The sequence below is a fragment of the Procambarus clarkii genome, chromosome 84 (genome assembly GCF_040958095.1).
Source record: "Procambarus clarkii isolate CNS0578487 chromosome 84, FALCON_Pclarkii_2.0, whole genome shotgun sequence".
NCBI classification, from domain to species: Eukaryota; Metazoa; Arthropoda; class Malacostraca; order Decapoda; family Cambaridae; genus Procambarus; species Procambarus clarkii.
Genome location: NC_091233.1, coordinates 16,579,103 through 16,599,303, shown reverse-complemented (window position 1 = coordinate 16,599,303; position 20,201 = coordinate 16,579,103). Strand labels below are relative to the sequence as shown.

General features: G+C 42.5%; 3 protein-coding genes across 3 annotated transcripts in view; 2 read left to right on the top strand and 1 right to left on the bottom strand.

Moving 5' to 3' along the window:
- Nucleotides 1–528, top strand: part of LOC138358589 (uncharacterized) — a 53,304-nt gene extending 52,776 nt beyond the window's left edge. Inside the window, exon 4 of the mRNA XM_069316657.1 lies at nt 469–528. Within this exon, the coding sequence (XP_069172758.1) occupies nt 469–528 (60 nt within the window). The remainder of the gene's footprint in view (nt 1–468) is intronic.
- Nucleotides 529–15,821: 15,293 nt separating this feature from the next.
- Nucleotides 15,822–16,880, bottom strand: LOC138358588 (osteocalcin 2-like). Its single transcript, XM_069316656.1, has 2 exons — nt 16,872–16,880; nt 15,822–16,208 (listed from the first exon to the last, which is right to left on the bottom strand). Exons 1-2 carry the CDS (start codon nt 16,878–16,880, stop codon nt 15,822–15,824), a joined length of 396 nt encoding a protein of 131 aa, XP_069172757.1.
- A 1,931-nt stretch (nt 16,881–18,811) lies between these two features.
- On the top strand, nt 18,812–19,519 carry LOC138358587 (clumping factor A-like). The gene has a single exon (XM_069316655.1). The coding sequence runs from the start codon at nt 18,812–18,814 to the stop codon at nt 19,517–19,519; it is 708 nt and encodes a 235-aa protein (XP_069172756.1).
- Nucleotides 19,520–20,201: the final 682 nt, after the last annotated feature.

Sequence of the window (20,201 nt, the reverse complement as noted above, 5' to 3'; positions counted from 1 at the left end):
CTCCTTGCCCCGACACGCGCACACATCTAACCACAAAGTTTCTTTTTTAAACGTTCTTCGAACGTTATGTCAAAGTAACAACAAAGTTGCGGTTATGTTACTGCAATCTTGCGGCAGAGTAAAAAATCATCTTTTGTGATTACGCTGTTGCACTATTACAGCAATAATAACATTAGCGTTGTGGCAAAGGTGTTGCAACATTGTCTCAAAGTAGCGTTAATGTTGTGGTTACTTTGTTGCAACGAGGTAACATGTATGTTATCGTTACGCTGTTGCAACGTTGCAGCGAGGTAACATTAACGTTGTTGGAACGTTGTAGCAAGGTAACATTAACATTGTGGTTACGTTGTTGCAACATTGCAGCAAAGTAACATTAACGTTGTCATTACATTGCATCAAAGTAACATTCAAACTGTGGTTATGTTGTTGCGTTAAAAGTAACGTTGTGGTTGCATTGTGTGTTTGCAGGGTGTGCTCTCTCAGCTATGTCGAGAGCGTTGCTTCTCTGTGTCGCATCATCACCAATGACAATGATTGAAATGAGAATTGTAGAAAATCATTTTAAAATGGGCAATTGATGAGAACGGAATCAATTGGTGTAGTGAATGTCTTGACCTGAGCTTTGTCCGTGTTTATGTTTAGCTTTCATTGTTGACATTTGTATACTTTGGGATCCTTCAGCTGACACCCTCAGGTGACACCAAGAGATAACACCCTCGGGTGACACATTCATGTGACACCCGAACACAACACCTTCAGGTGTCACCTTAGGGTGGACACTCCGAAATGACCTTCAAGTGACATGACCCGGTGACAAAATTGAAACAGATGAAAACACATCAAATTTCCTAGTCAGGAGCTCTCATGACAGCTTCATTTATGACACAATTGTAGGCTGATGCTTGTCATATGACAGCTTAGGCAGGTGACAATCCAAGCAAGAGTATCGGTAAAGGCTGATTCAAGTGCTTAGTTGACAGCTTGAGTGACAGTTCTTGTTCAGATATTCACGTATACATGTCTATGTTCATTGTTGTAATTGTTTTAGTAATTGTTCTTTGTTGTATATTCCTTTAAAGAGCTAGATCCGTAATGGATGTTCTAAATGTTATTTTTAAGGAGAAACATCTGTATTAGATGTTCTAAATGTTATTTTTAAGGACAAATATCTGCAATAGATGTTCTAAACGCTATTTTCCAAGGGGAAAATAAGGAGAAACATCTGTATTAGATGTTCTAAATGTTATTTTTAAGGACAAATATCTGCAATAGATGTTCTAAACGCTATTTTCCAAGGGGAAAAATCTGTAATACATGTTCTAAATTAATGTGTTTTTAAGGAATAGATGTACTAAATGTTATTTTTTAAAGAAAAAATCTGTAATAGATGTACAAAATTTCATTTTCCAAGGTGGATAATCTGCAATAAATGTAGTCGATGTTATTTTCAAAGGTGGGAACCTTGTGTAATAGATGTACTAAATGTTATTTATAATGAACAAAATCTGTTATAGATGTATTAAATGATATTTACTAAAAATTATATAATATGTGTATATGTTTATCAAAAGTGCTGCACATTACTGACAAAGGTGCAGCGCCTGTTACTCCACAACTGAGGCACATATTCACCATTGCTGTTCCTTATCTCAGCCAACACCTGTTGTACATGTTGGGTAGGTGAGAATGATTAGCAGATCACTGAGAACTGTACCCACTCATCACACACTTGTCACACACTTGTCACACACTCATCACACACTCGTCACACACTCATCACACACTCGTCACACACTCGTCACACACTCATCACACACTTGTCTCACACACACACATACCAAACATAAACAAACAGCACCACAGGTGTTGTGCATGGTCGTAGTCATAATTTACCCTACGGTCGTAGTTGTAATTTACCCTACGGTCGTAGTTGTAATTTACCCTACGGTCGTAGTCATAATTTACCCTATGGTCGTTTGCAGTCATAATTTACCCTACGGTCGGTTGCAGTCATAATTTACCCTACGGTCGGTTGCAGTCATAATTTACTCTACGGTCGGTTGCAGTCATAATTTACCCTACGGTCGTAGTCATAATTTACCCTACGGTCGTAGTCATAATTTACCCTACGGTCGTAGTTGTAATTTACCCTACGGTCGTAGTCTTAATTTACCGTACGGTCGAAGTCATAATTTACCCTATGGTCATAGTCGTAATTTACCCTACTTATATATGATGGAAGAGTGGCCAGGGAACAGGAGGGGAACCCACTGGCATAGGAAGATGTTCTCAACACGTGCACATGGCAACTATGCAAGGAACACACACGGTAAGCATACCACATGTGATATCATGCTAGGTGGACAGTTGGCTGATGACATCACGTGACAAGCTGATGACATCGTAATGGCATACACATGTTGAGGCATAGTTACATCCATGCAAGAAGTTCTTGATGTTATTTTATGATGAATTCGGGTCCTTAGCGTCCCCGTGGCCCGGTCCTCGACCAGGCCACCTTTTTGTTACACACCCCCAGGAAGCAGCCCGTAGCAGATGTCTAACTCCCAGGTACCTATTTACTGCTAGGATGAACAGAAGCATCAGGATGAAATTCTGCCCCATTTGTTTCCATTTCCACTGGGGATCGAGCCCGGAATTTTAGGACTACGAAAACCGAGCGCTGTCCGCTCAGCCGCCAGGCCCCCTCTGACACAAAATAATTTACATTTGGAAAATATTAGAGGGACTCATTCCAAATCAGCACGAGAAAATAACTCCACATTAAACCAGGAAATAACAGGCAAGGTGTGCAAAATAGTCCTATTGAAAAGCAGAAGTGCAATAGGTACGCTGAGAGAGAATTATTATCAACATCAGAGGCCCGAGAGTGTTCAACACTCTCCCTGTACACATATGGGATATAAATGGCCGACCACTCGCGGTGTTCAAGAGGTATGATGAACAAACCACACATAAAATGAAGAAACCACGATGTTTCGGTCCATCCTGAACAGGAAACTGGTCACTTTTGTGTCTTTAGTTTTCCTAATGAGGTCCTCGCCCACTTCCTTTAGGAACTTAAGTGCACATTTACCCCAGGCGCCCAGAGTCTCAGATCCTATTGGCACAAACCTGTAACAACGTTCTAGGTACCAGTACCTGTTGGTTTTTTGGGCCTCTTTGAAGGTGGCTGCCCCACCTCCCTCAACTGTGCTATAAGGTAGATAGGTATAAGCCAATGTAGACACACATGTGTAATCCCATACGACCTGTTTACCTTCCCTCCATGGCTGCAGGGTGACTCCATCTGTGCGTTTTTGGCTGTTGTCAGGTCTGCACAACTGAGGTTCCCTTTATGCTGGACACCCAGCTGTAGCCAAACTTCTCTTGATGATGTCATTGACTGCTTCGTGTCTGACAATCATTCCCTATGTCTTACGACAGATGAGACCATGGCTGCCGCATTGGTCTGCCCGTGCATGGCCGCAAATATACCGGTGTTCGGTGGAGATAGGGGCGGCAAGGGGTAGGGCAACCCCAATATTTAGGACCCGATGGTCCAGGCGGGTGCCCAAGGAGGAATTAGAGACTGCCAACAGGAAGTCCCTGGCATGGGGAGCTTGCACAGCTAGGAGATGTGCTCTGTCCTTCCCAGAAGCTGTCTCCAGCAATGCTGTGGCAATATTCTCTACTATGGGGCTGTCCCATTTGGACTGTTTGCAGTCATTTGGAAAAGTTGGTCGAGGGTGAGAATTGACAAGAGTGTCCCACTTACCGGCTCCTTCTGCGAATTTGGGATCATGAATCCCTATGGAGTCTCTTAGGTATTCTGGTAGTATTTCATTAACTAATTCACCTGTAGCACTAATAACTAATTAGTTCATTCATTAACTAATTCAACCTGGTCAAGGATAAGAATGTTGGTAATGCTGTATCGCCTTGCCAATACCTAAACCCCCGAGTCTAACTGGGAGCGTTGCTTGGTCCCACTGGCCATCATGCAGGGAGAGGTTTAACACTTTCACAGTTATTGCTTTTAGGAGTGAGTCATATTCCATTAATTTTTGACTGTCAAGGAGGGAGCACACCTTAGGAAATAGGTAAGTCTGGGCAAAGTCAGGCACCTTTTGAGAAGGAAACAAGCATCGTGGGCATCCAAAGCCCCTGTTCTTTCCTCCATCCTCCTCAGGTCGTTTAGCTTTTCTTTGAGGATTACCTCAATGAGGAGGTAAGCCCAGAGGTGCCCCTAGCAGCACACTTGGTGGGGAGCGATCACTGGGGCTCCTGGCAATATGATTCGTACTGTATCTATGATTGGCTGGCTACATGAGATGATTTCACACTTTGATGGGTTTATGGTGAGGCGTAACTCCTCTTCCTTAGATTTCACCAGCTGTAGATCTTCTAGCAGGGACTCTTGTGTCCTTGCCAGGGTGCCATCGTCCAGGAACCAGATGTTGAGTTCGCTGGTCAACCTGCTTGTGACCTCCTTAGCTGCCATGCAGAAAAGGAAAAGGGGCAAGTGGGTCTCCCTGCTGGACACCTTCTGCGGAAACAACTTCATGTTCCCCAAACAACAGTGTTGATTCCCTACTGTACCCTGCTGAGACGAAGGGGAGTAGAGAAGGAAAGTTTGTTCGAACTGCTTCCAATACCACATCCCATTTTACCTGGTTGAAGGCATGTTTAAAGTCTAATTTAATTAATGACTTATATTCTGGGAGGTGCTTGACAGCCATGGGGGACACCAAAACCAAGTTGATGGAGTCGAAACATCGTTGCAGCTTCCGTGCAGATGTTTCTGACAGCTGCCCTAGCAACAAGGCGCCGAAGTGTGTTACCCACGGCAATGGGTCTGACTCCACCATCCTTCTTCTTAAGGGCACAAAGGGATGCTCCGAAGAAGAAGGGTTTAATTGTATCTGGGATCAACCCGGAGAGACAGTCGTTGACAAACTTCGTGATCTCTGACAGCAGTGTCTCGGCAACTTCGCCGAGGACTGGGTTTGTTATCTCCTTGAGGTGCTGAGGTCTTACTCCAGTGTATCCCCCTGCTGAGCCTGGTGGAAATGACATGATGGTTTTGTATACCTCTGACGCTTGGAGGAATAGAGGTCCCATGTCTGGGACATTTGTGTCCCGAGCAGAGGGTTCCCATGGTGCTCTAGGAGGGTGCTTCTCTCTCAGTGAGTCGGCAGTAGCAGTATTTCTAGGGGCGATTGTTTCTTCACTGGTAAGTAACCTAATTGCTCCTACTGTGTTGCCCTCTTCAATTTTTTTTGGTCACTTGTGTTCCAAGCTTAATATTATCATTGGAACTCTTGGGTCTTCCACGACGGTTTTGGCGTTGAGGAGGGATGGGGATCAAGTTGTCAGCTCTAGGGTAATTATTTATTGCCCTAGTGACTGATGAGGCTAGTGACTTGCCTCCTCTTGCAGGTACGCCTAAGCAAATATTGCCAAACAGGAGCAAATTATGCCATGCTTTGATGGTGGCAGCGGCATTAAGATTTTCAAACCGTTCATTCACTTTCCATAAAAGGTCTGTATATTTCCCTGTTGCAAATGGGCGCGCTGCTTCAGGAATGTGGGGAAGAGTTCTGGTGGTGGATGCTTTGATGGCCCCCAGGAGGTCATCTGATGACATGAAGTTTGCTGGGATGTGTGGGGGTGCCGGGGGGACCTGTGGGCCTTCTCTCTCTACAGGTTCCGTCCGTGAACCCTCACAGCCGTTGTGTTGAAGTAGGGTTCCATCGTTTCCAAGGCCGTGAGATTCGTCACAAACCCGACACGTTCCTCTGGGTGCACGTCTGGGTGCATTGTTCCCAGGACCGTCGTCTTGGCTGAGGGGTTCCTGGTGTGTATATATATATATATATATATATATATATATATATATATATATATATATATATATATATATATATATATATATATATATATATATATATATATATAATATAGGATTATGGGTGGATATATATATAGGAGCAGCATCGTTCAGCCCAATAAGTGTTCTGCAGGTGCCTTAATTCCTATATTCTTCCAATATTCGTATGATAGAATTAACTCTGTTGCAGAAATTGCGCAGAAATAATTCTATTTCGCTCTGGAAACTTTCAATAACATTTAAATATTTTGAAAAGAGGTACAACCAATGAGGCGTAAGTCCAACACTGTTGTCACTGAAGCTCTTGTACTCATGTTATAAATCGGCGCATAGCTAAATTAAAATTAAATTTTATTTGTTTTTAAACTCTGCATGGCTAAATAAAAAAAATTAAATTAGTTTTAAACTTTGCTTTGCTAAATAATAACTACTTGATTAGTGAGTTTTAACCTCTTCATCGGCAAATAAAAATAAATATCAAGTTTAATTAGTGCATTTAACCCGCTGGTTTAATATTTGCAAAAAAGCCAGGGTGTTTTTTCATGGATTAATGAGGTAATCCCTGAGCCAGCAGCCTTCTTTACGAGACCATAAAAGCACCAGACTGCAATATCTCGGGGCGAGCTTTTATTCTTGACTCTACAAAAGGCATTAATGTAGGTATTGTGTGCTCTATAAAAGGCCCAGAGTTACGTCAACATTCGGTCACGCTTTGTTTCTGTTTTATATTATTAATTTAAAACGTTTTTTTTTTTTGCATGTATTCTTGTTACTATTATTAGTGTTATATTTGCATGAGGGAAATAAAGCGAAAAAGAAAAATACATCGGGATAAAAAATAATACAATGAATTCAAAATAATACAATGGAATATTACAAAAATAAAATGGAGCACTAAACAATATAATGGGATACAAAATAAAACAGAATACATTTGAATAAAAGTCACTGTAACTGAATAAAAAAAATTACAGTACGAAACTACAAATCAAATCAAAACAATGCAACGAAGTACTGTATAATGAGAAATGATACACTTGAATACAAAAAGTTTGTGAAATTCAAAATAAAAAAAGTTAATCATATTATGTATTCTGTACGGCACTCGACCCATACAGACATCTGAAAATACAGGAAGTAATCACGTTTGATCCAGGACGGACCAGGACAGACCGTCTTGTTAATGGTCCAGAACGGACCGTCTTGTTAACGGACCAGGAAGGTCCAGGACGGACCGTCTTGTTAATGGTCCAGACCGGACCGTCTTGTTAACGGACCAGGATGGACCGTCTTGTTAATGGTCCAGAACGGACCGTCTTGTTAACGGACCAGGATGGACCGTCTTGTTAATGGTCCAGAACGGACCGTCTTGTTAACGGACCAGGATGGACCGTCTTGTTAATGGTCCAGAACGGACCGTCTTGTTAACGGACCAGGATGGACCGTCTTGTTAATGGTCCAGAACGGACCGTCTTGTTAACGGACCAGGACGGTCCAAGACGAACCGATACGTCGCCAATTCTTGTATTTTTCAGACGTGTGGACTGGGTGTGTAATTTTCCGCTCCGCCATAGTCTTAGTGACTGTATTGTGTATTGTGTGTTGATTGATACTGTACTGGAAGCTTAACTTTAAGATGTGTATTACTGTACCGTCTCGTAGTTCAGTTGGCTTCATTCTCTACTCAAATTGGTGATCCAGCGTTCGATCCCCGGGCGAGACAGAAATAGTTGAGCACGTTTCCTTTCAACTAATGCTCTTATATATATATATATATATATATATATATATATATATATATATATATATATATATATATATATATATATATATATATATATATATGTATATATATATTAAACACATAATAATTCAATATAATACAGTGGATTACAAAATAATAAAATAATATGCAATACAGAATAATATATATACACAGGCTTCCTGTCCCCAACGATAGGTAATACTCTATAAACAACAACAAATAATATTTAGCAAGTTGCTTTATTATTAAAGCAACAAGTGTTACTTAACACTGGTGAGACAAACGTCTTAACTTGGCACTAGAGATTATACTAAGAATGGTTCGAAAAGTTGGGGTTTAGATGGGACGATGAAGAACATCTAATTCCGTATCAAGAATGGTTTGAGGCTGATTATAGACAACAGTTGCTGCGTCAGTACTGGACTGTGTATAACGAACCTTGAGTTTTATTTCTTAACAATTTCTTAACATGTAGTTTGGCTGTACCACAGTCTTAAGGGCCGACATGCTGTTACACCTGCTTGTTACAAATGACCTACAACTAGTCGAGTGGACTCGTAGTGCAACAATGGAATTCAAATTAATCCTCAAGTTGACCAGACTACACACTAGAAGGTGAAGGGACGACGACGTTTCGGTCCGTCCTGGACCATTCTCAAGCTTCAATCTCTATAGAGGAATAAGACTTATTCTTCTTAGTAAGCCTACTAAGACTTACTAAGCACCAGTGCGCACTTTATGGTGCACTTAAATGCATTTGGCACTTACTAAACACTGTAAGTCGTTTACAGAAGACTTACTGGTGTATATGTTGGAGCTTCAACATAACTAACTCATTAATTTATATCGCTTCGCTTGAAGCGATCCACTGATCCCTCGTCTGTTATTAAGAGAAACTCATTACGTGATCCATTGATATCAAGACAATGATAAAGGTAGAGCAACTAAGGATATAAGAACGAGGAAGAAGGCCACATATTGAACACAAGGAAGCACTGAAGGCCCATTTGTCTGTCCGAAGTCGGAGTCCAGACACATCACCCAACATTTTAGGATTACACATAGGTGGTTTTTGAGTCTTATAGCCTGGTCAGAGGTCTGGTAAATCGCCTCACTTTAAGGAATATCAGTTCGTACCCTCTGCGATTTTGATGACCTCTGAAGTTGGGGGATTTCTTTCAGTAGAGTTTTTGAGCAATATTTATTTTGTCATAATATATTTTCTGAGAGAGAGAGAGAGAGAGAGAGAGAGAGTGAGTGAGGGGAAAAGAGTTTTTGGGAGTGTCATAAGGTGATGGGAGTCGAACCCCAAGCCTCTCCTTAATTAAGATTGACTCCCATTGTGAAATGCAACGACTCCTTGAGGGTATTGAAACGTGGGTTTGATGATCCGTAGAGTATTACCACCAGATATGCCAGCTATTACGATTCAACGTCTATAACGGTCATTCAACGTTACTCGAGGATGTTTTACCCATTTGTAGAGAGAACGAGAAAGATAAAGGGAGAGAAAATGGGGAAGAGAGGTAGGAATAATAGAATGGAGGGAAGTAGGGAGAAAGGGAGAATAGGGAGGGAGGTAATATGACAGGGAGGGAGAATATAAGGGAGGAAAGAAGAATGGGAAGGATGGAGAATGTGAGAGAGAGAGAGAGAGAGAGACTCAAGCACCCATGTCTGTCTGTCTGTCCAAGCTCGGAAGATAAATAGGCTAGCTTCAGGCAACTTTACAAGATAATTGGTGGGTTTATGGAGCATTACATAGGGAAGTTGGCGTCTGCCATTATGCCTCTCTTGAAGAGAAATCGCCTTCCACACCTCCCCCCAACTTCACAAAGTCACTTTACGTGAAATGTATAACCAAATGGCCGCAGAGTTTATCATTCCTTTACATATAAGTATATTCAGATATTGAAATGCAAAACGAATGTTCAGATAGATTTGTACTCTAGGCACAGTCTTTTGATTACAGTGTTACAGTGATTTAGACAGTTTGTAGTAAAAATGGTTACAGTGATGTGGGGAATGGGGAAATATTGTTTGATGTTTGATATTGTACTAAATGTTTGATATCGTACTTATTGTTTGATATTGTAATAAATGTATAAATGTTTGATATCGCACTTTTTGTTGATATCGTAATAAATGTTTGATATTGTACATATTGTTGATATCGTACTAAATGTTTGATATCGTACTTAATGTCCGGTAGTGTACTTAATGTTTGTTTAGTGTCGTACTTGAATGTTTTGAAACGTAAATATTTACAAGATAAATACTTTACTGTTGATTTATTTACATTTTCAGATAAACTCAATTGTCCATAAGTAGTCTGAGGCCTTAGGGTATCATGGATTTAGAATTTGAATTGCTTCTTTTAGGATAAGTTAGACTAGGGTAAGCTAAGCTAGACTAGCATGGAGTTAGGTTAGGCTTGGCTAGACTAGGCTGGTATATGCTATGCTTGGTTAGGCTAGGCTAGGATTAGACTAGGTTAGGCTAGGTTATGATAAAACCTGGTTAGGCTTGGCAACTTTAAGTTTAGGTAAACAAATCCACAAGGGCCCTGACGAGGATTTGAACCTGCGTCCGAGAGCTTAAGTTTAAGTAATTCTTTGGATATTTCGGCCAGCTTGGAGGCCTTAAACACAGTTCTGTTGATCTTATCTCACTTGGTGTATCTTAAGTAAGCTCAAGATAATAGAGAAACAAGGAGAATGAAGGAACATTAATATATAATGTATATAATGGTATATATAAAACATTATAATGGTATATATAATGCTACAAAAGTAGCATTATATATACCAGTGAATTACAAAGGAGATTCTTTAAATGAGGGTAATATGTAAATGGAAGGAATTAGGCGAAAAAAATAGTTGAGACTATAAATATTTTATATAAAGGAGAGGATTTATGCAATAAAAATTAAGTGTAGAAAGGGAAACTATATATAAGTGGAGAAAAAGTTAGTTAGACACGAAAATATATATAGAGAAATGATAAGTTATTTATAAACTATATTGATTTTTTTGGCTTCTATTGCCTCGTTATTATCATTTATTCTTGTTTACCAATGATTATCCTTGACAGCTTCTACTAGGGAACGATCCAATTCTCTCCTTCAGAACCTAAATTCTGTCGTCTCCATTTTATAATCCAATTTAACCCTTGACTCATAATAGTCTTTCCTTATGTTTCAGGTAAGAATTTGGAGCTGTAGACAGTAAGTACAATATTGTATTGTTAACTATTTGTACTGCTACTGTCAGTATGGTGTTGGTACTGTTACTGTCAGTATGGTGTTGGTACTGTTACTGTCAGTATGGTGTTGGTACTGTCAGTATGGTGTTGGTACTGTTACTGTCAGTATGGTGTTGGTACTGTTACTGTTAGTATGGTGTTGGTACTGTTACTGTTAGTATGGTGTTGGTACTGTTACTGTCAGTATGGTGTTGGTACTGTTACTGTCAGTATGGTGTTGGTACTGTCAGTATGGTGTTGGTACTGTCAGTATGGTGTTGGTACTGTTACTGTTAGTATGGTATTGGTACTGTTACTGTCAGTATGGTGTTGGTACTGTCAGTATGGTGTTGGTACTGTTACTGTTAGTATGGTATTGGTACTGTTACTGTCAGTATGGTGTTGGTACTGTTACTGTCAGTATGGTGTTGGTACCGTTACTGTCAGTATGGTGTTGGTACTGTCATTATGGTGTTGGTACTGTTACTGTTAGTATGGTATTGGTACTGTTACTGTCAGTATGGTGTGGGTACTGTTACTGTCAGTATGGTGTTGGTACTGTTACTGTCAGTATGGTGTTGGTACTGTTACTGTTAGTATGGTGTTGGTACTGTTACTGTTAGTATGGTGTTGGTACTGTTACTGTCAGTATGGTGTTGGTACTGTTACTGTCAGTATGGTGTTGGTACTGTCAGTATGGTGTTGGTACTGTTACTGTCAGTATGGTGTTGGTACTGTTACTGTCAGTATGGTGTCGGTACTGTTACTGTCAGTATGGTGTTGGTACTGTTACTGTCAGTATGGTGTTGGTACTGTTGCTGTCAGTATGGTGTTGGTACTGTTACTGTCAGTATGGTGTTGGTACTGTTACTGTCAGTATGGTGTTGGTACTGTTACTGTCAGTATGGTGTTGGTACTGTTACTGTCAGTATGGTGTTGGTACTGTTACTGTCAGTATGGTGTTGGTACTGTTACTGTCAGTATGGTGTTGGTACTGTCAGTATGGTGTTGGTACTGTTACTGTTAGTATGGTGTTGGTACTGTCAGTATGGTGTTGGTACTGTTACTGTTAGTATGGTGTTGGTACTGTTACTGTCAGTATGGTGTCGGTACTGTTACTGTCAGTATGGTGTTGGTACTGTTACTGTCAGTATGGTGTTGGTACTGTTACTGTCAGTATGGTGTTGGTACTGTCAGTATGGTGTTGGTACTGTTACTGTTATTATGGTGTTGGTACTGTTACTGTCAGTATGGTGTTGGTACTGTTACTGTCAGTATGGTGTTGGTACTGTTACTGTCAGTATGGTGTTGGTACTGTTACTGTCAGTATGGTGTTGGTACTGTTACTGTCAGTATGGTGTTGGTACTGTTACTGTCAGTATGGTGTTGGTACTGTCAGTATGGTGTTGGTACTGTTACTGTCAGTATGGTGTTGGTACTGTTACTGTCAGTATGGTGTTGGTACTGTTACTGTCAGTATGGTGTTGGTACTGTTACTGTTAGTATGGTGTTGGTACTGTTACTGTCAGTATGGTGTTGGTACTGTCAGTATGGTGTTGGTACTGTTACTGTCAGTATGGTGTTGGTACTGTCAGTATGGTGTTGGTACTGTTACTGTCAGTATGGTGTTGGTACTGTTACTGTCAGTATGGTGTTGGTACTGTTACTGTCAGTATGGTGTTGGTACTGTTACTGTCAGTATGGTGTCGGTACTTGTTACTGTCAGTATGGGTGTACTGTTACTGTAGTATGGTATGGTACTGTTACTGTCAGTATGGTGTTGGGTACTGTTACTGTCAGTATGGTGTTGGTACTGTTACTGTCAGTATGGTGTTGGTCCTGTTTACTGTGTCAGTATGGTGTTGGTACTGTTACTGTTAGTATGGTGTTGGTACTGTACTGTCAGTGTGTTGGTACTGTTACTGTTAGTATGTGTTGGTACTGTCAGTATGGTGTTGGTACTGTTACTGTCAGTATGGTGTTGGTACTGTTACTGTCAGTATGGTTGTCGGTACTGTTACTGTCAGTATGGTGTTGGTACTGTTACTGTAGTATGTGTTTGGTACTTTTGCTGTCACTGTACTGTCAGTATGGTGTTGGTACTGTTACTGTCAGTATGGTGTTCGGTACTGTCAGTATGGTGTTGGTACTGTTACTGTCAGTATGGTGTGGTACTGTTACTGTCAGTATGGTGTTGGTACTGTCAGTATGGTGTTGGTACAGTTACTGTCAGTATGGTGTTGGTACTGTTACTGTCAGTATGGTGTGGTGGTACTGTCAGTATGGTGTTGGTACTGTTGCTGTCAGTATGGTGTTGGTACTGTTACTGTCAGTATTGGTGTTGTAGTACTGTTACTGTCAGTATGGTGTTGGTACATGTGCTACTGTCAGTATGGTGCTTGGTTAACTGTTACTGTTAGTATGGTGTTGGCTACTGTTACTGTCAGTATGGTGTTGGTACTGTCAGTATGGTGTTGGATACTGTTACTGTCAGTGGTATGGTGTTGGTGTACTGTCAGTATGGTGTTGGTACTGTTACTGTCAGTTATGGTGTTGGTACTGCTACTGTCAGTATGGTGTTGGTACTTGGTTACTGTCAGTATGGTGTTGGTACTGTTACTGTCAGTATGGTGTTGGTACTTACTGTCAGTATGGTGTTGGTACTGTTACTGTCAGTATGGTGTTGGTACTGTTACTGTCAGTATGGTGTTGGTACTGTTACTGTCAGTATGGTGTTGGGTACTGTTACTGTCAGTATGGTGTTGGTACTGTTACTGTCAGTATGGTGTTGGTACTGTTACTGTCAGTATGGTGTTGGTACTGTTACTGTCAGTATGGTGTTGGTACTGTCAGTATGGTGTTGGTACTGTTACTGTTAGTATGGTGTTGGTACTGTTACTGTCAGTATGGTGTTGGTACTGTTACTGTCAGTATGGTGTTGGTACTGTTACTGTCAGTATGGTGTTGGTACTGTTACTGTCAGTATGGTGTTGGTACTGTTACTGTCAGTATGGTGTTGGTACTGTTACTGCCAGTATGGTGTTGGTACTGTTACTGTCAGTATGGTGTTGGTACTGTTACTGTCAGTATGGTGTTGGTACTGTCAGTATGGTGTTGGTACTGTTACTGTCAGTATGGTGTTGGTACTGTTACTGTCAGTATGGTGTTGGTACTGTCAGTATGGTGTTGGTACAGTTACTGTCAGTATGGTGTTGGTACTGTTACTGTCAGTATGGTGTTGGTACTGTCAGTATGGTGTTGGTACTGTTGCTGTCAGTATGGTGTTGGTACTGTTACTGTCAGTATGGTGTTGGTACTGTTACTGTCAGTATGGTGTTGGTACTGTTACTGTCAGTATGGTGTTGGTACTGTTACTGTCAGTATGTGTTGGTACTGTTACTGTCAGTATGGTGTTGGTACTGTTACTGTCAGTATGGTGTTGGTACTGTTACTGTCAGTATGGTGTTGGTACTGTTACTGTCAGTATGGTGTTGGTACTGTTACTGTCAGTATGGTGTTGGTACTGTTACTGTCAGTATGGTGTTGGTACTGTTACTGTCAGTATGGTGTTGGTACTGTTACTGTTCAGTATGGTGTTGGTACTGTTACTGTCAGTATGGTGTTGGTACTGTTACTGTCAGTATGGTGTTGGTACTGTTACTGTCAGTATGGTGTTGGTACTGTTACTGTCAGTATGGTGTTGGTACTGTTACTGTCAGTATGGTGTTGGTACTGTTACTGTCAGTATGGTGTTGGTACTGTCAGTATGGTGTTGGTACTGTTACTGTCAGTATGGTGTTGGTACTGTTACTGTCAGTATGGTGTTGGTACTGTTGCTGTCAGTATGGTGTTGGTACTGTTACTGTTAGTATGGTGTTGGTACTGTTACTGTCAGTATGGTGTTGGTACTGTTACTGTCAGTATGGTGTTGGTACTGTTGCTGTCAGTATGGTGTTGGTACTGTCAGTATGGTGTTGGTACTGTTACTGTCAGTATGGTGTTGGTACTGTTACTGTCAGTATGGTGTTGGTACTGTCAGTATGGTGTTGGTACTGTTACTGTCAGTATGGTGTTGGTACTGTTACTGTCAGTATGGTGTTGGTACTGTTACTGTCAGTATGGTGTTGGTACTGTTACTGTCAGTATGGTGTTGGTACTGTTACTGTCAGTATGGTGTTGGTACTGTTGCTGTCAGTATGGTGTTGGTACTGTTACTGTCAGTATGGTGTTGGTACTGTTGCTGTCAGTATGGTGTTGGTACTGTCAGTATGGTGTTGGTACTGTTACTGTTAGTATGGTGTTGGTACTGTTACTGTCAGTATGGTGTTGGTACTGTTACTGTCAGTATGGTGTTGGTACTGTTGCTGTCAGTATGGTGTTGGTACTGTCAGTATGGTGTTGGTACTGTTACTGTTAGTATGGTGTTGGTACTGTTACTGTCAGTATGGTGTTGGTACTGTTACTGTCAGTATGGTGTTGGTACTGTTGCTGTCAGTATGGTGTTGGTACTGTTACTGTCAGTATGGTGTTGGTACTGTTACTGTCAGTATGGTGTTGGTACTGTTACTGTCAGTATGGTGTTGGTACTGTTACTGTCAGTATGGTGTTGGTACTGTCAGTATGGTGTTGGTACTGTTGCTGTCAGTATGGTGTTGGTACTGTTACTGTCAGTGGCGGAGGTGTCAGCTGGTGTACAGGATTCCGTGGCCTCTTGGACTCTGTCATAAGTGAGTGACGGCATCTGTCTCCCTTTCCCTTCCTGTCTCACTTTCCCTCCCTGTCTTTCCTACATTCTTACCTCCCTACCTTGGCCTACCTCCTCCCGCCCCTACCCCTCCCTCGGTCAATCAACTATGCATTGTGATCGTGTATCGTCGTGTCCACACCGCCTCGCCCCCCCTCGGCCAATAGCAATCTCATTCAGGCAGATTTTCGTGGCTTTTTGATGCTGTCAATAGTCGCTTCTTGCTGATCTTGTTGTCTGGTGGTGCTGCTGCTGCTGTTACTGCTGCTGCTGTTACTGCTGCTGCTGCTGCTGTTACTGCTGCTGCTGCTGCTGTTACTGCTGCTGGTGCTGTTACTGCTGCTGCTGTGTCTTCTGCTCCCATTATGTATCCTGCTGCTGCTGCTGCTGCTACTGCTGCTGTGTCTTCTGCTCCCTTTATGTATACTCCTGCTGCTGCTGCTACTGCTGCTGTGTCTTCTGCTTCCTTTATGTATCCTCCTGCTGCTGCTGCTGCTGCTGCTGTGTCTTCTGCTCCCTTTATGTATCCTGCTCCTGCTGCTGCTGCCTACTCTGCTGCCCTTCTATATTCATCTTCCCATAGGTAAAGCTTTTTCTCATATTAAATATATTATATTATGACCATTAACTTCAAAACTTCCTTTTGATTCAGTGCATTTTTATTCGGTCAGTGGTTTATAGAGTTCTGTTGCGCGGTAGACAACGCAGTCTGGTTACAATCTGAAGGTCCCAGGTTCGACTCCCGCTGCAGGACTGAAACGTTGTGAGCGCATTTTCCTAACAACTGATGCTGATAGTAAGGTATCTGAAAGTTTTAGTAAACTGTTGTAGGTTGCATCCTAAAGCAGGGTCAATAGTTGGCATAGGTGACTTCGGTAAGCCTAACAAGCTGTCTGTACCCGGTAATAGGAAAGCAAAATGTGGAGTAAATAGTTTTATGAGCGTGGGAAGCAAGGGTGAAATATCTAAGTTACTGCGTGACGGTCGTCATAGAAAACTGGCGTGGCACTCCATGACTACTCCAGAGAGAATGGGTCAACGTGGCTCCTCTCCCATCACAATAACACGACCAACTACACAAACTTGTTCAGACGGTGATGGGAGGGGTGTGTGGGGGGGAGGGGGGGGGGAGAGGAAGAGAGATGGGACGGGGGGGGCGGGAGAAGAGTGGGGGGAGGTGTGATAAAGTAGTTCAGACAGGTGAGAACGGGTGTAATAGACATTACCGTCCTCATTTCCTCTCAAATTTTCCTCATTTCCCAGCTTTTTGTCGCTGTATCCTAGGGCTTTGTCCTCCATCCCAGCGCCTTGTTCTTCTATCCCAGCGCCTTGTCCTGCTATCCCACCGCCTTGTCCTATCCCAGCGCCTTGTCCTGCTATCCCACCGCCTTGTCCTATCCCAGCGCCTTGACCTATCCCAGCGCCTTGTTCTTCTATCCCGACTCCTTGTACTCGTGTCCCTTCCTTCTGCTTTATTATCATTTGCACCTAATGTTTTCTCACGATTATTACCTTTCATTACTTAATATAACTGAGGTTAATGAGAAAAAACCAACTAGAATTGTGAGGAGACTCGAACCCGCGACCGAGAGAATCCCAGCCGCTAACCACTGGACCACCCTGACGTGCTAAAAGTCATACAACCGAGTTCCGTCTCTGGGTAGAGCGAGAACTTCCACCACGTGTCCTTACATCTCATGCTCCTATTCACCTAGCAGCAAATAAGTACTCGGGACATAGGCAAAGTCGACACTGGTGTTGACCATGACACTAGTGTTGACCATGACACTGGTGTTGACCATGACACTTACTGGTGTTGACCATGACACTGGTGTTGACCATGACACTTACTGGTGTTGACCATGACACTAGTGTTGACCATGACACTGGTGTTGACCATGACACTTACTGGTGTTGACCATGACACTAGTGTTGACCATGACACTGGTGTTGACCATGACACTAATATTGACCATGACACTGGTGTTGACCATGACACTGGTGTTGACCATGACACTAGTGTTGACCATGACACTGGTGTTGACCATGACACTGGTGTTGACCATGACACTGGTGTTGACCATGACACTGGTGTTGACCATGACACTGGTGTTGACCATGACACTAGTATTGACCATGACACTGGTGTTGACCATGACACTGGTGTTGACCATGACACTTACTGGTGTTGACCATGACACTTACTGGTGTTGACCATGACACTTACTGGTGTTGACCATGACACTTACTGGTGTTGACCATGACACTAGTGTTGACCATGACACTGGTGTTGACCATGACACTGGTGTTGACCATGACACTGGTGTTGACCATGACACTGGTGTTGACCATGACACTGGTGTTGACCATGACACTAGTGTTGACCATGACACTGGTGTTGACCATGACACTGGTGTTGACCATGACACTAGTGTTGACCATGACACTAGTATTGACCATGACACTGGTGTTGACCATGACACTAGTATTGACCATGACACTGGTGTTGACCATAACACTAGTGTTGACCATGACACTAGTATTGACCATGACACTGGTGTTTACCATGACACTGGTGTTGACCATGACACTAGTATTGACCATGACACTTACTGGTGTTGACCATGACACTAGTGTTGACCATGACACTGGTGTTGACCATGACACTGGTGTTGACCATGACACTTACTGGTGTTGACCAGGACACTAGTATTGACCATGACACTAGTATTGACCATGACACTGGTGTTGACCATGACACTGGTGTTGACCATGACACTTACTGGTGTTGACCATGACACTAGTGTTGACCATGACACTAGTGTTGACCATGACACTAGTGTTGACCATGACACTGGTGTTGACCATGACACTAGTATTGACCATGACACTTACTGGTGTTGACCATGACAGTAGTGTTGACCATGACACTGGTGTTGACCATGACACTTACTGGTGTTGACCAGGACACTAGTATTGACCATGACACTAGTATTGACCATGACACTGGTGTTGACCATGACACTGGTGTTGACCATGACACTGGTGTTGACCATGACACTTACTGGTGTTGACCATGACACTGGTGTTGACCATGACACTAGTGTTGACCATGACACTGGTGTTGACCATGACACTAGTGTTGACCATGACACTGGTGTTGACCATGACACTTACTGGTGTTGACCAGGACACTAGTATTGACCATGACACTAGTATTGACCATGACACTAGTATTGACCAGGACACTAGTATTGACCATGACACTAGTATTGACCATGACACTAGTATTGACCATGACACTAGTATTGACCATGACACTAGTATTGACCATGACACTGGTGTTGACCATGACACTAGTATTGACCATGACACTAGTGTTGACCATGACACTAGTATTGACCAAGACACTAGTATTGACCATGACACTAGTATTGACCGTGACACTGGTGTTGACCATGACACTAGTGTTGACCATGACACTAGTGTTGACCATGACACTAGTGTTGACCATGACACTGGTGTTGACCATGACACTGGTGTTGACCATGACACTAGTGTTGACCATGACACTAGTATTGACCATGACACTGGTGTTGACCATGACACTAGTATTGACCATGACACTGGTGTTGACCATGACACTAGTGTTGACCATGACACTGGTGCTGACCATGACACTAGTATTGACCATGACACTGGTGCTGACCATGACACTAGTATTGACCATGACACTAGTATTGACCATGACACTAGTGTTGACCATGACACTAGTGTTGACCATGACACTGGTGTTGACCATGACACAAGTATTGACCATGACACTGGTGTTGACCATGACACTGGTGTTGACCATGACACTTACTGGTGTTGACCATGACACTAGTGTTGACCATGACACTGGTGTTGACCATGACACTTACTGGTGTTGACCATGACACTAGTGTTGACCATGACACTGGTGTTGACCATGACACTAATATTGACCATGACACTGGTGTTGACCATGACACTGGTGTTGACCATGACACTAGTGTTGACCATGACACTGGTGTTGACCATGACACTGGTGTTGACCATGACACTGGTGTTGACCATGACACTGGTGTTGACCATGACACTGGTGTTGACCATGACACTAGTATTGACCATGACACTGGTGTTGACCATGACACTGGTGTTGACCATGACACTTACTGGTGTTGACCATGACACTTACTGGTGTTGACCATGACACTTACTGGTGTTGACCATGACACTTACTGGTGTTGACCATGACACTAGTGTTGACCATGACACTGGTGTTGACCATGACACTGGTGTTGACCATGACACTGGTGTTGACCATGACACTGGTGTTGACCATGACACTGGTGTTGACCATGACACTAGTGTTGACCATGACACTGGTGTTGACCATGACACTGGTGTTGACCATGACACTAGTGTTGACCATGACACTAGTATTGACCATGACACTGGTGTTGACCATGACACTAGTATTGACCATGACACTGGTGTTGACCATAACACTAGTGTTGACCATGACACTAGTA

Excerpts from the sequence above, each read along its gene's own strand:
- LOC138358587 (XM_069316655.1), top strand. The coding sequence starts at position 18,812 with ATGACACTTACTGGTGTTGACCAGGACACTAGTATTGACCATGACACT.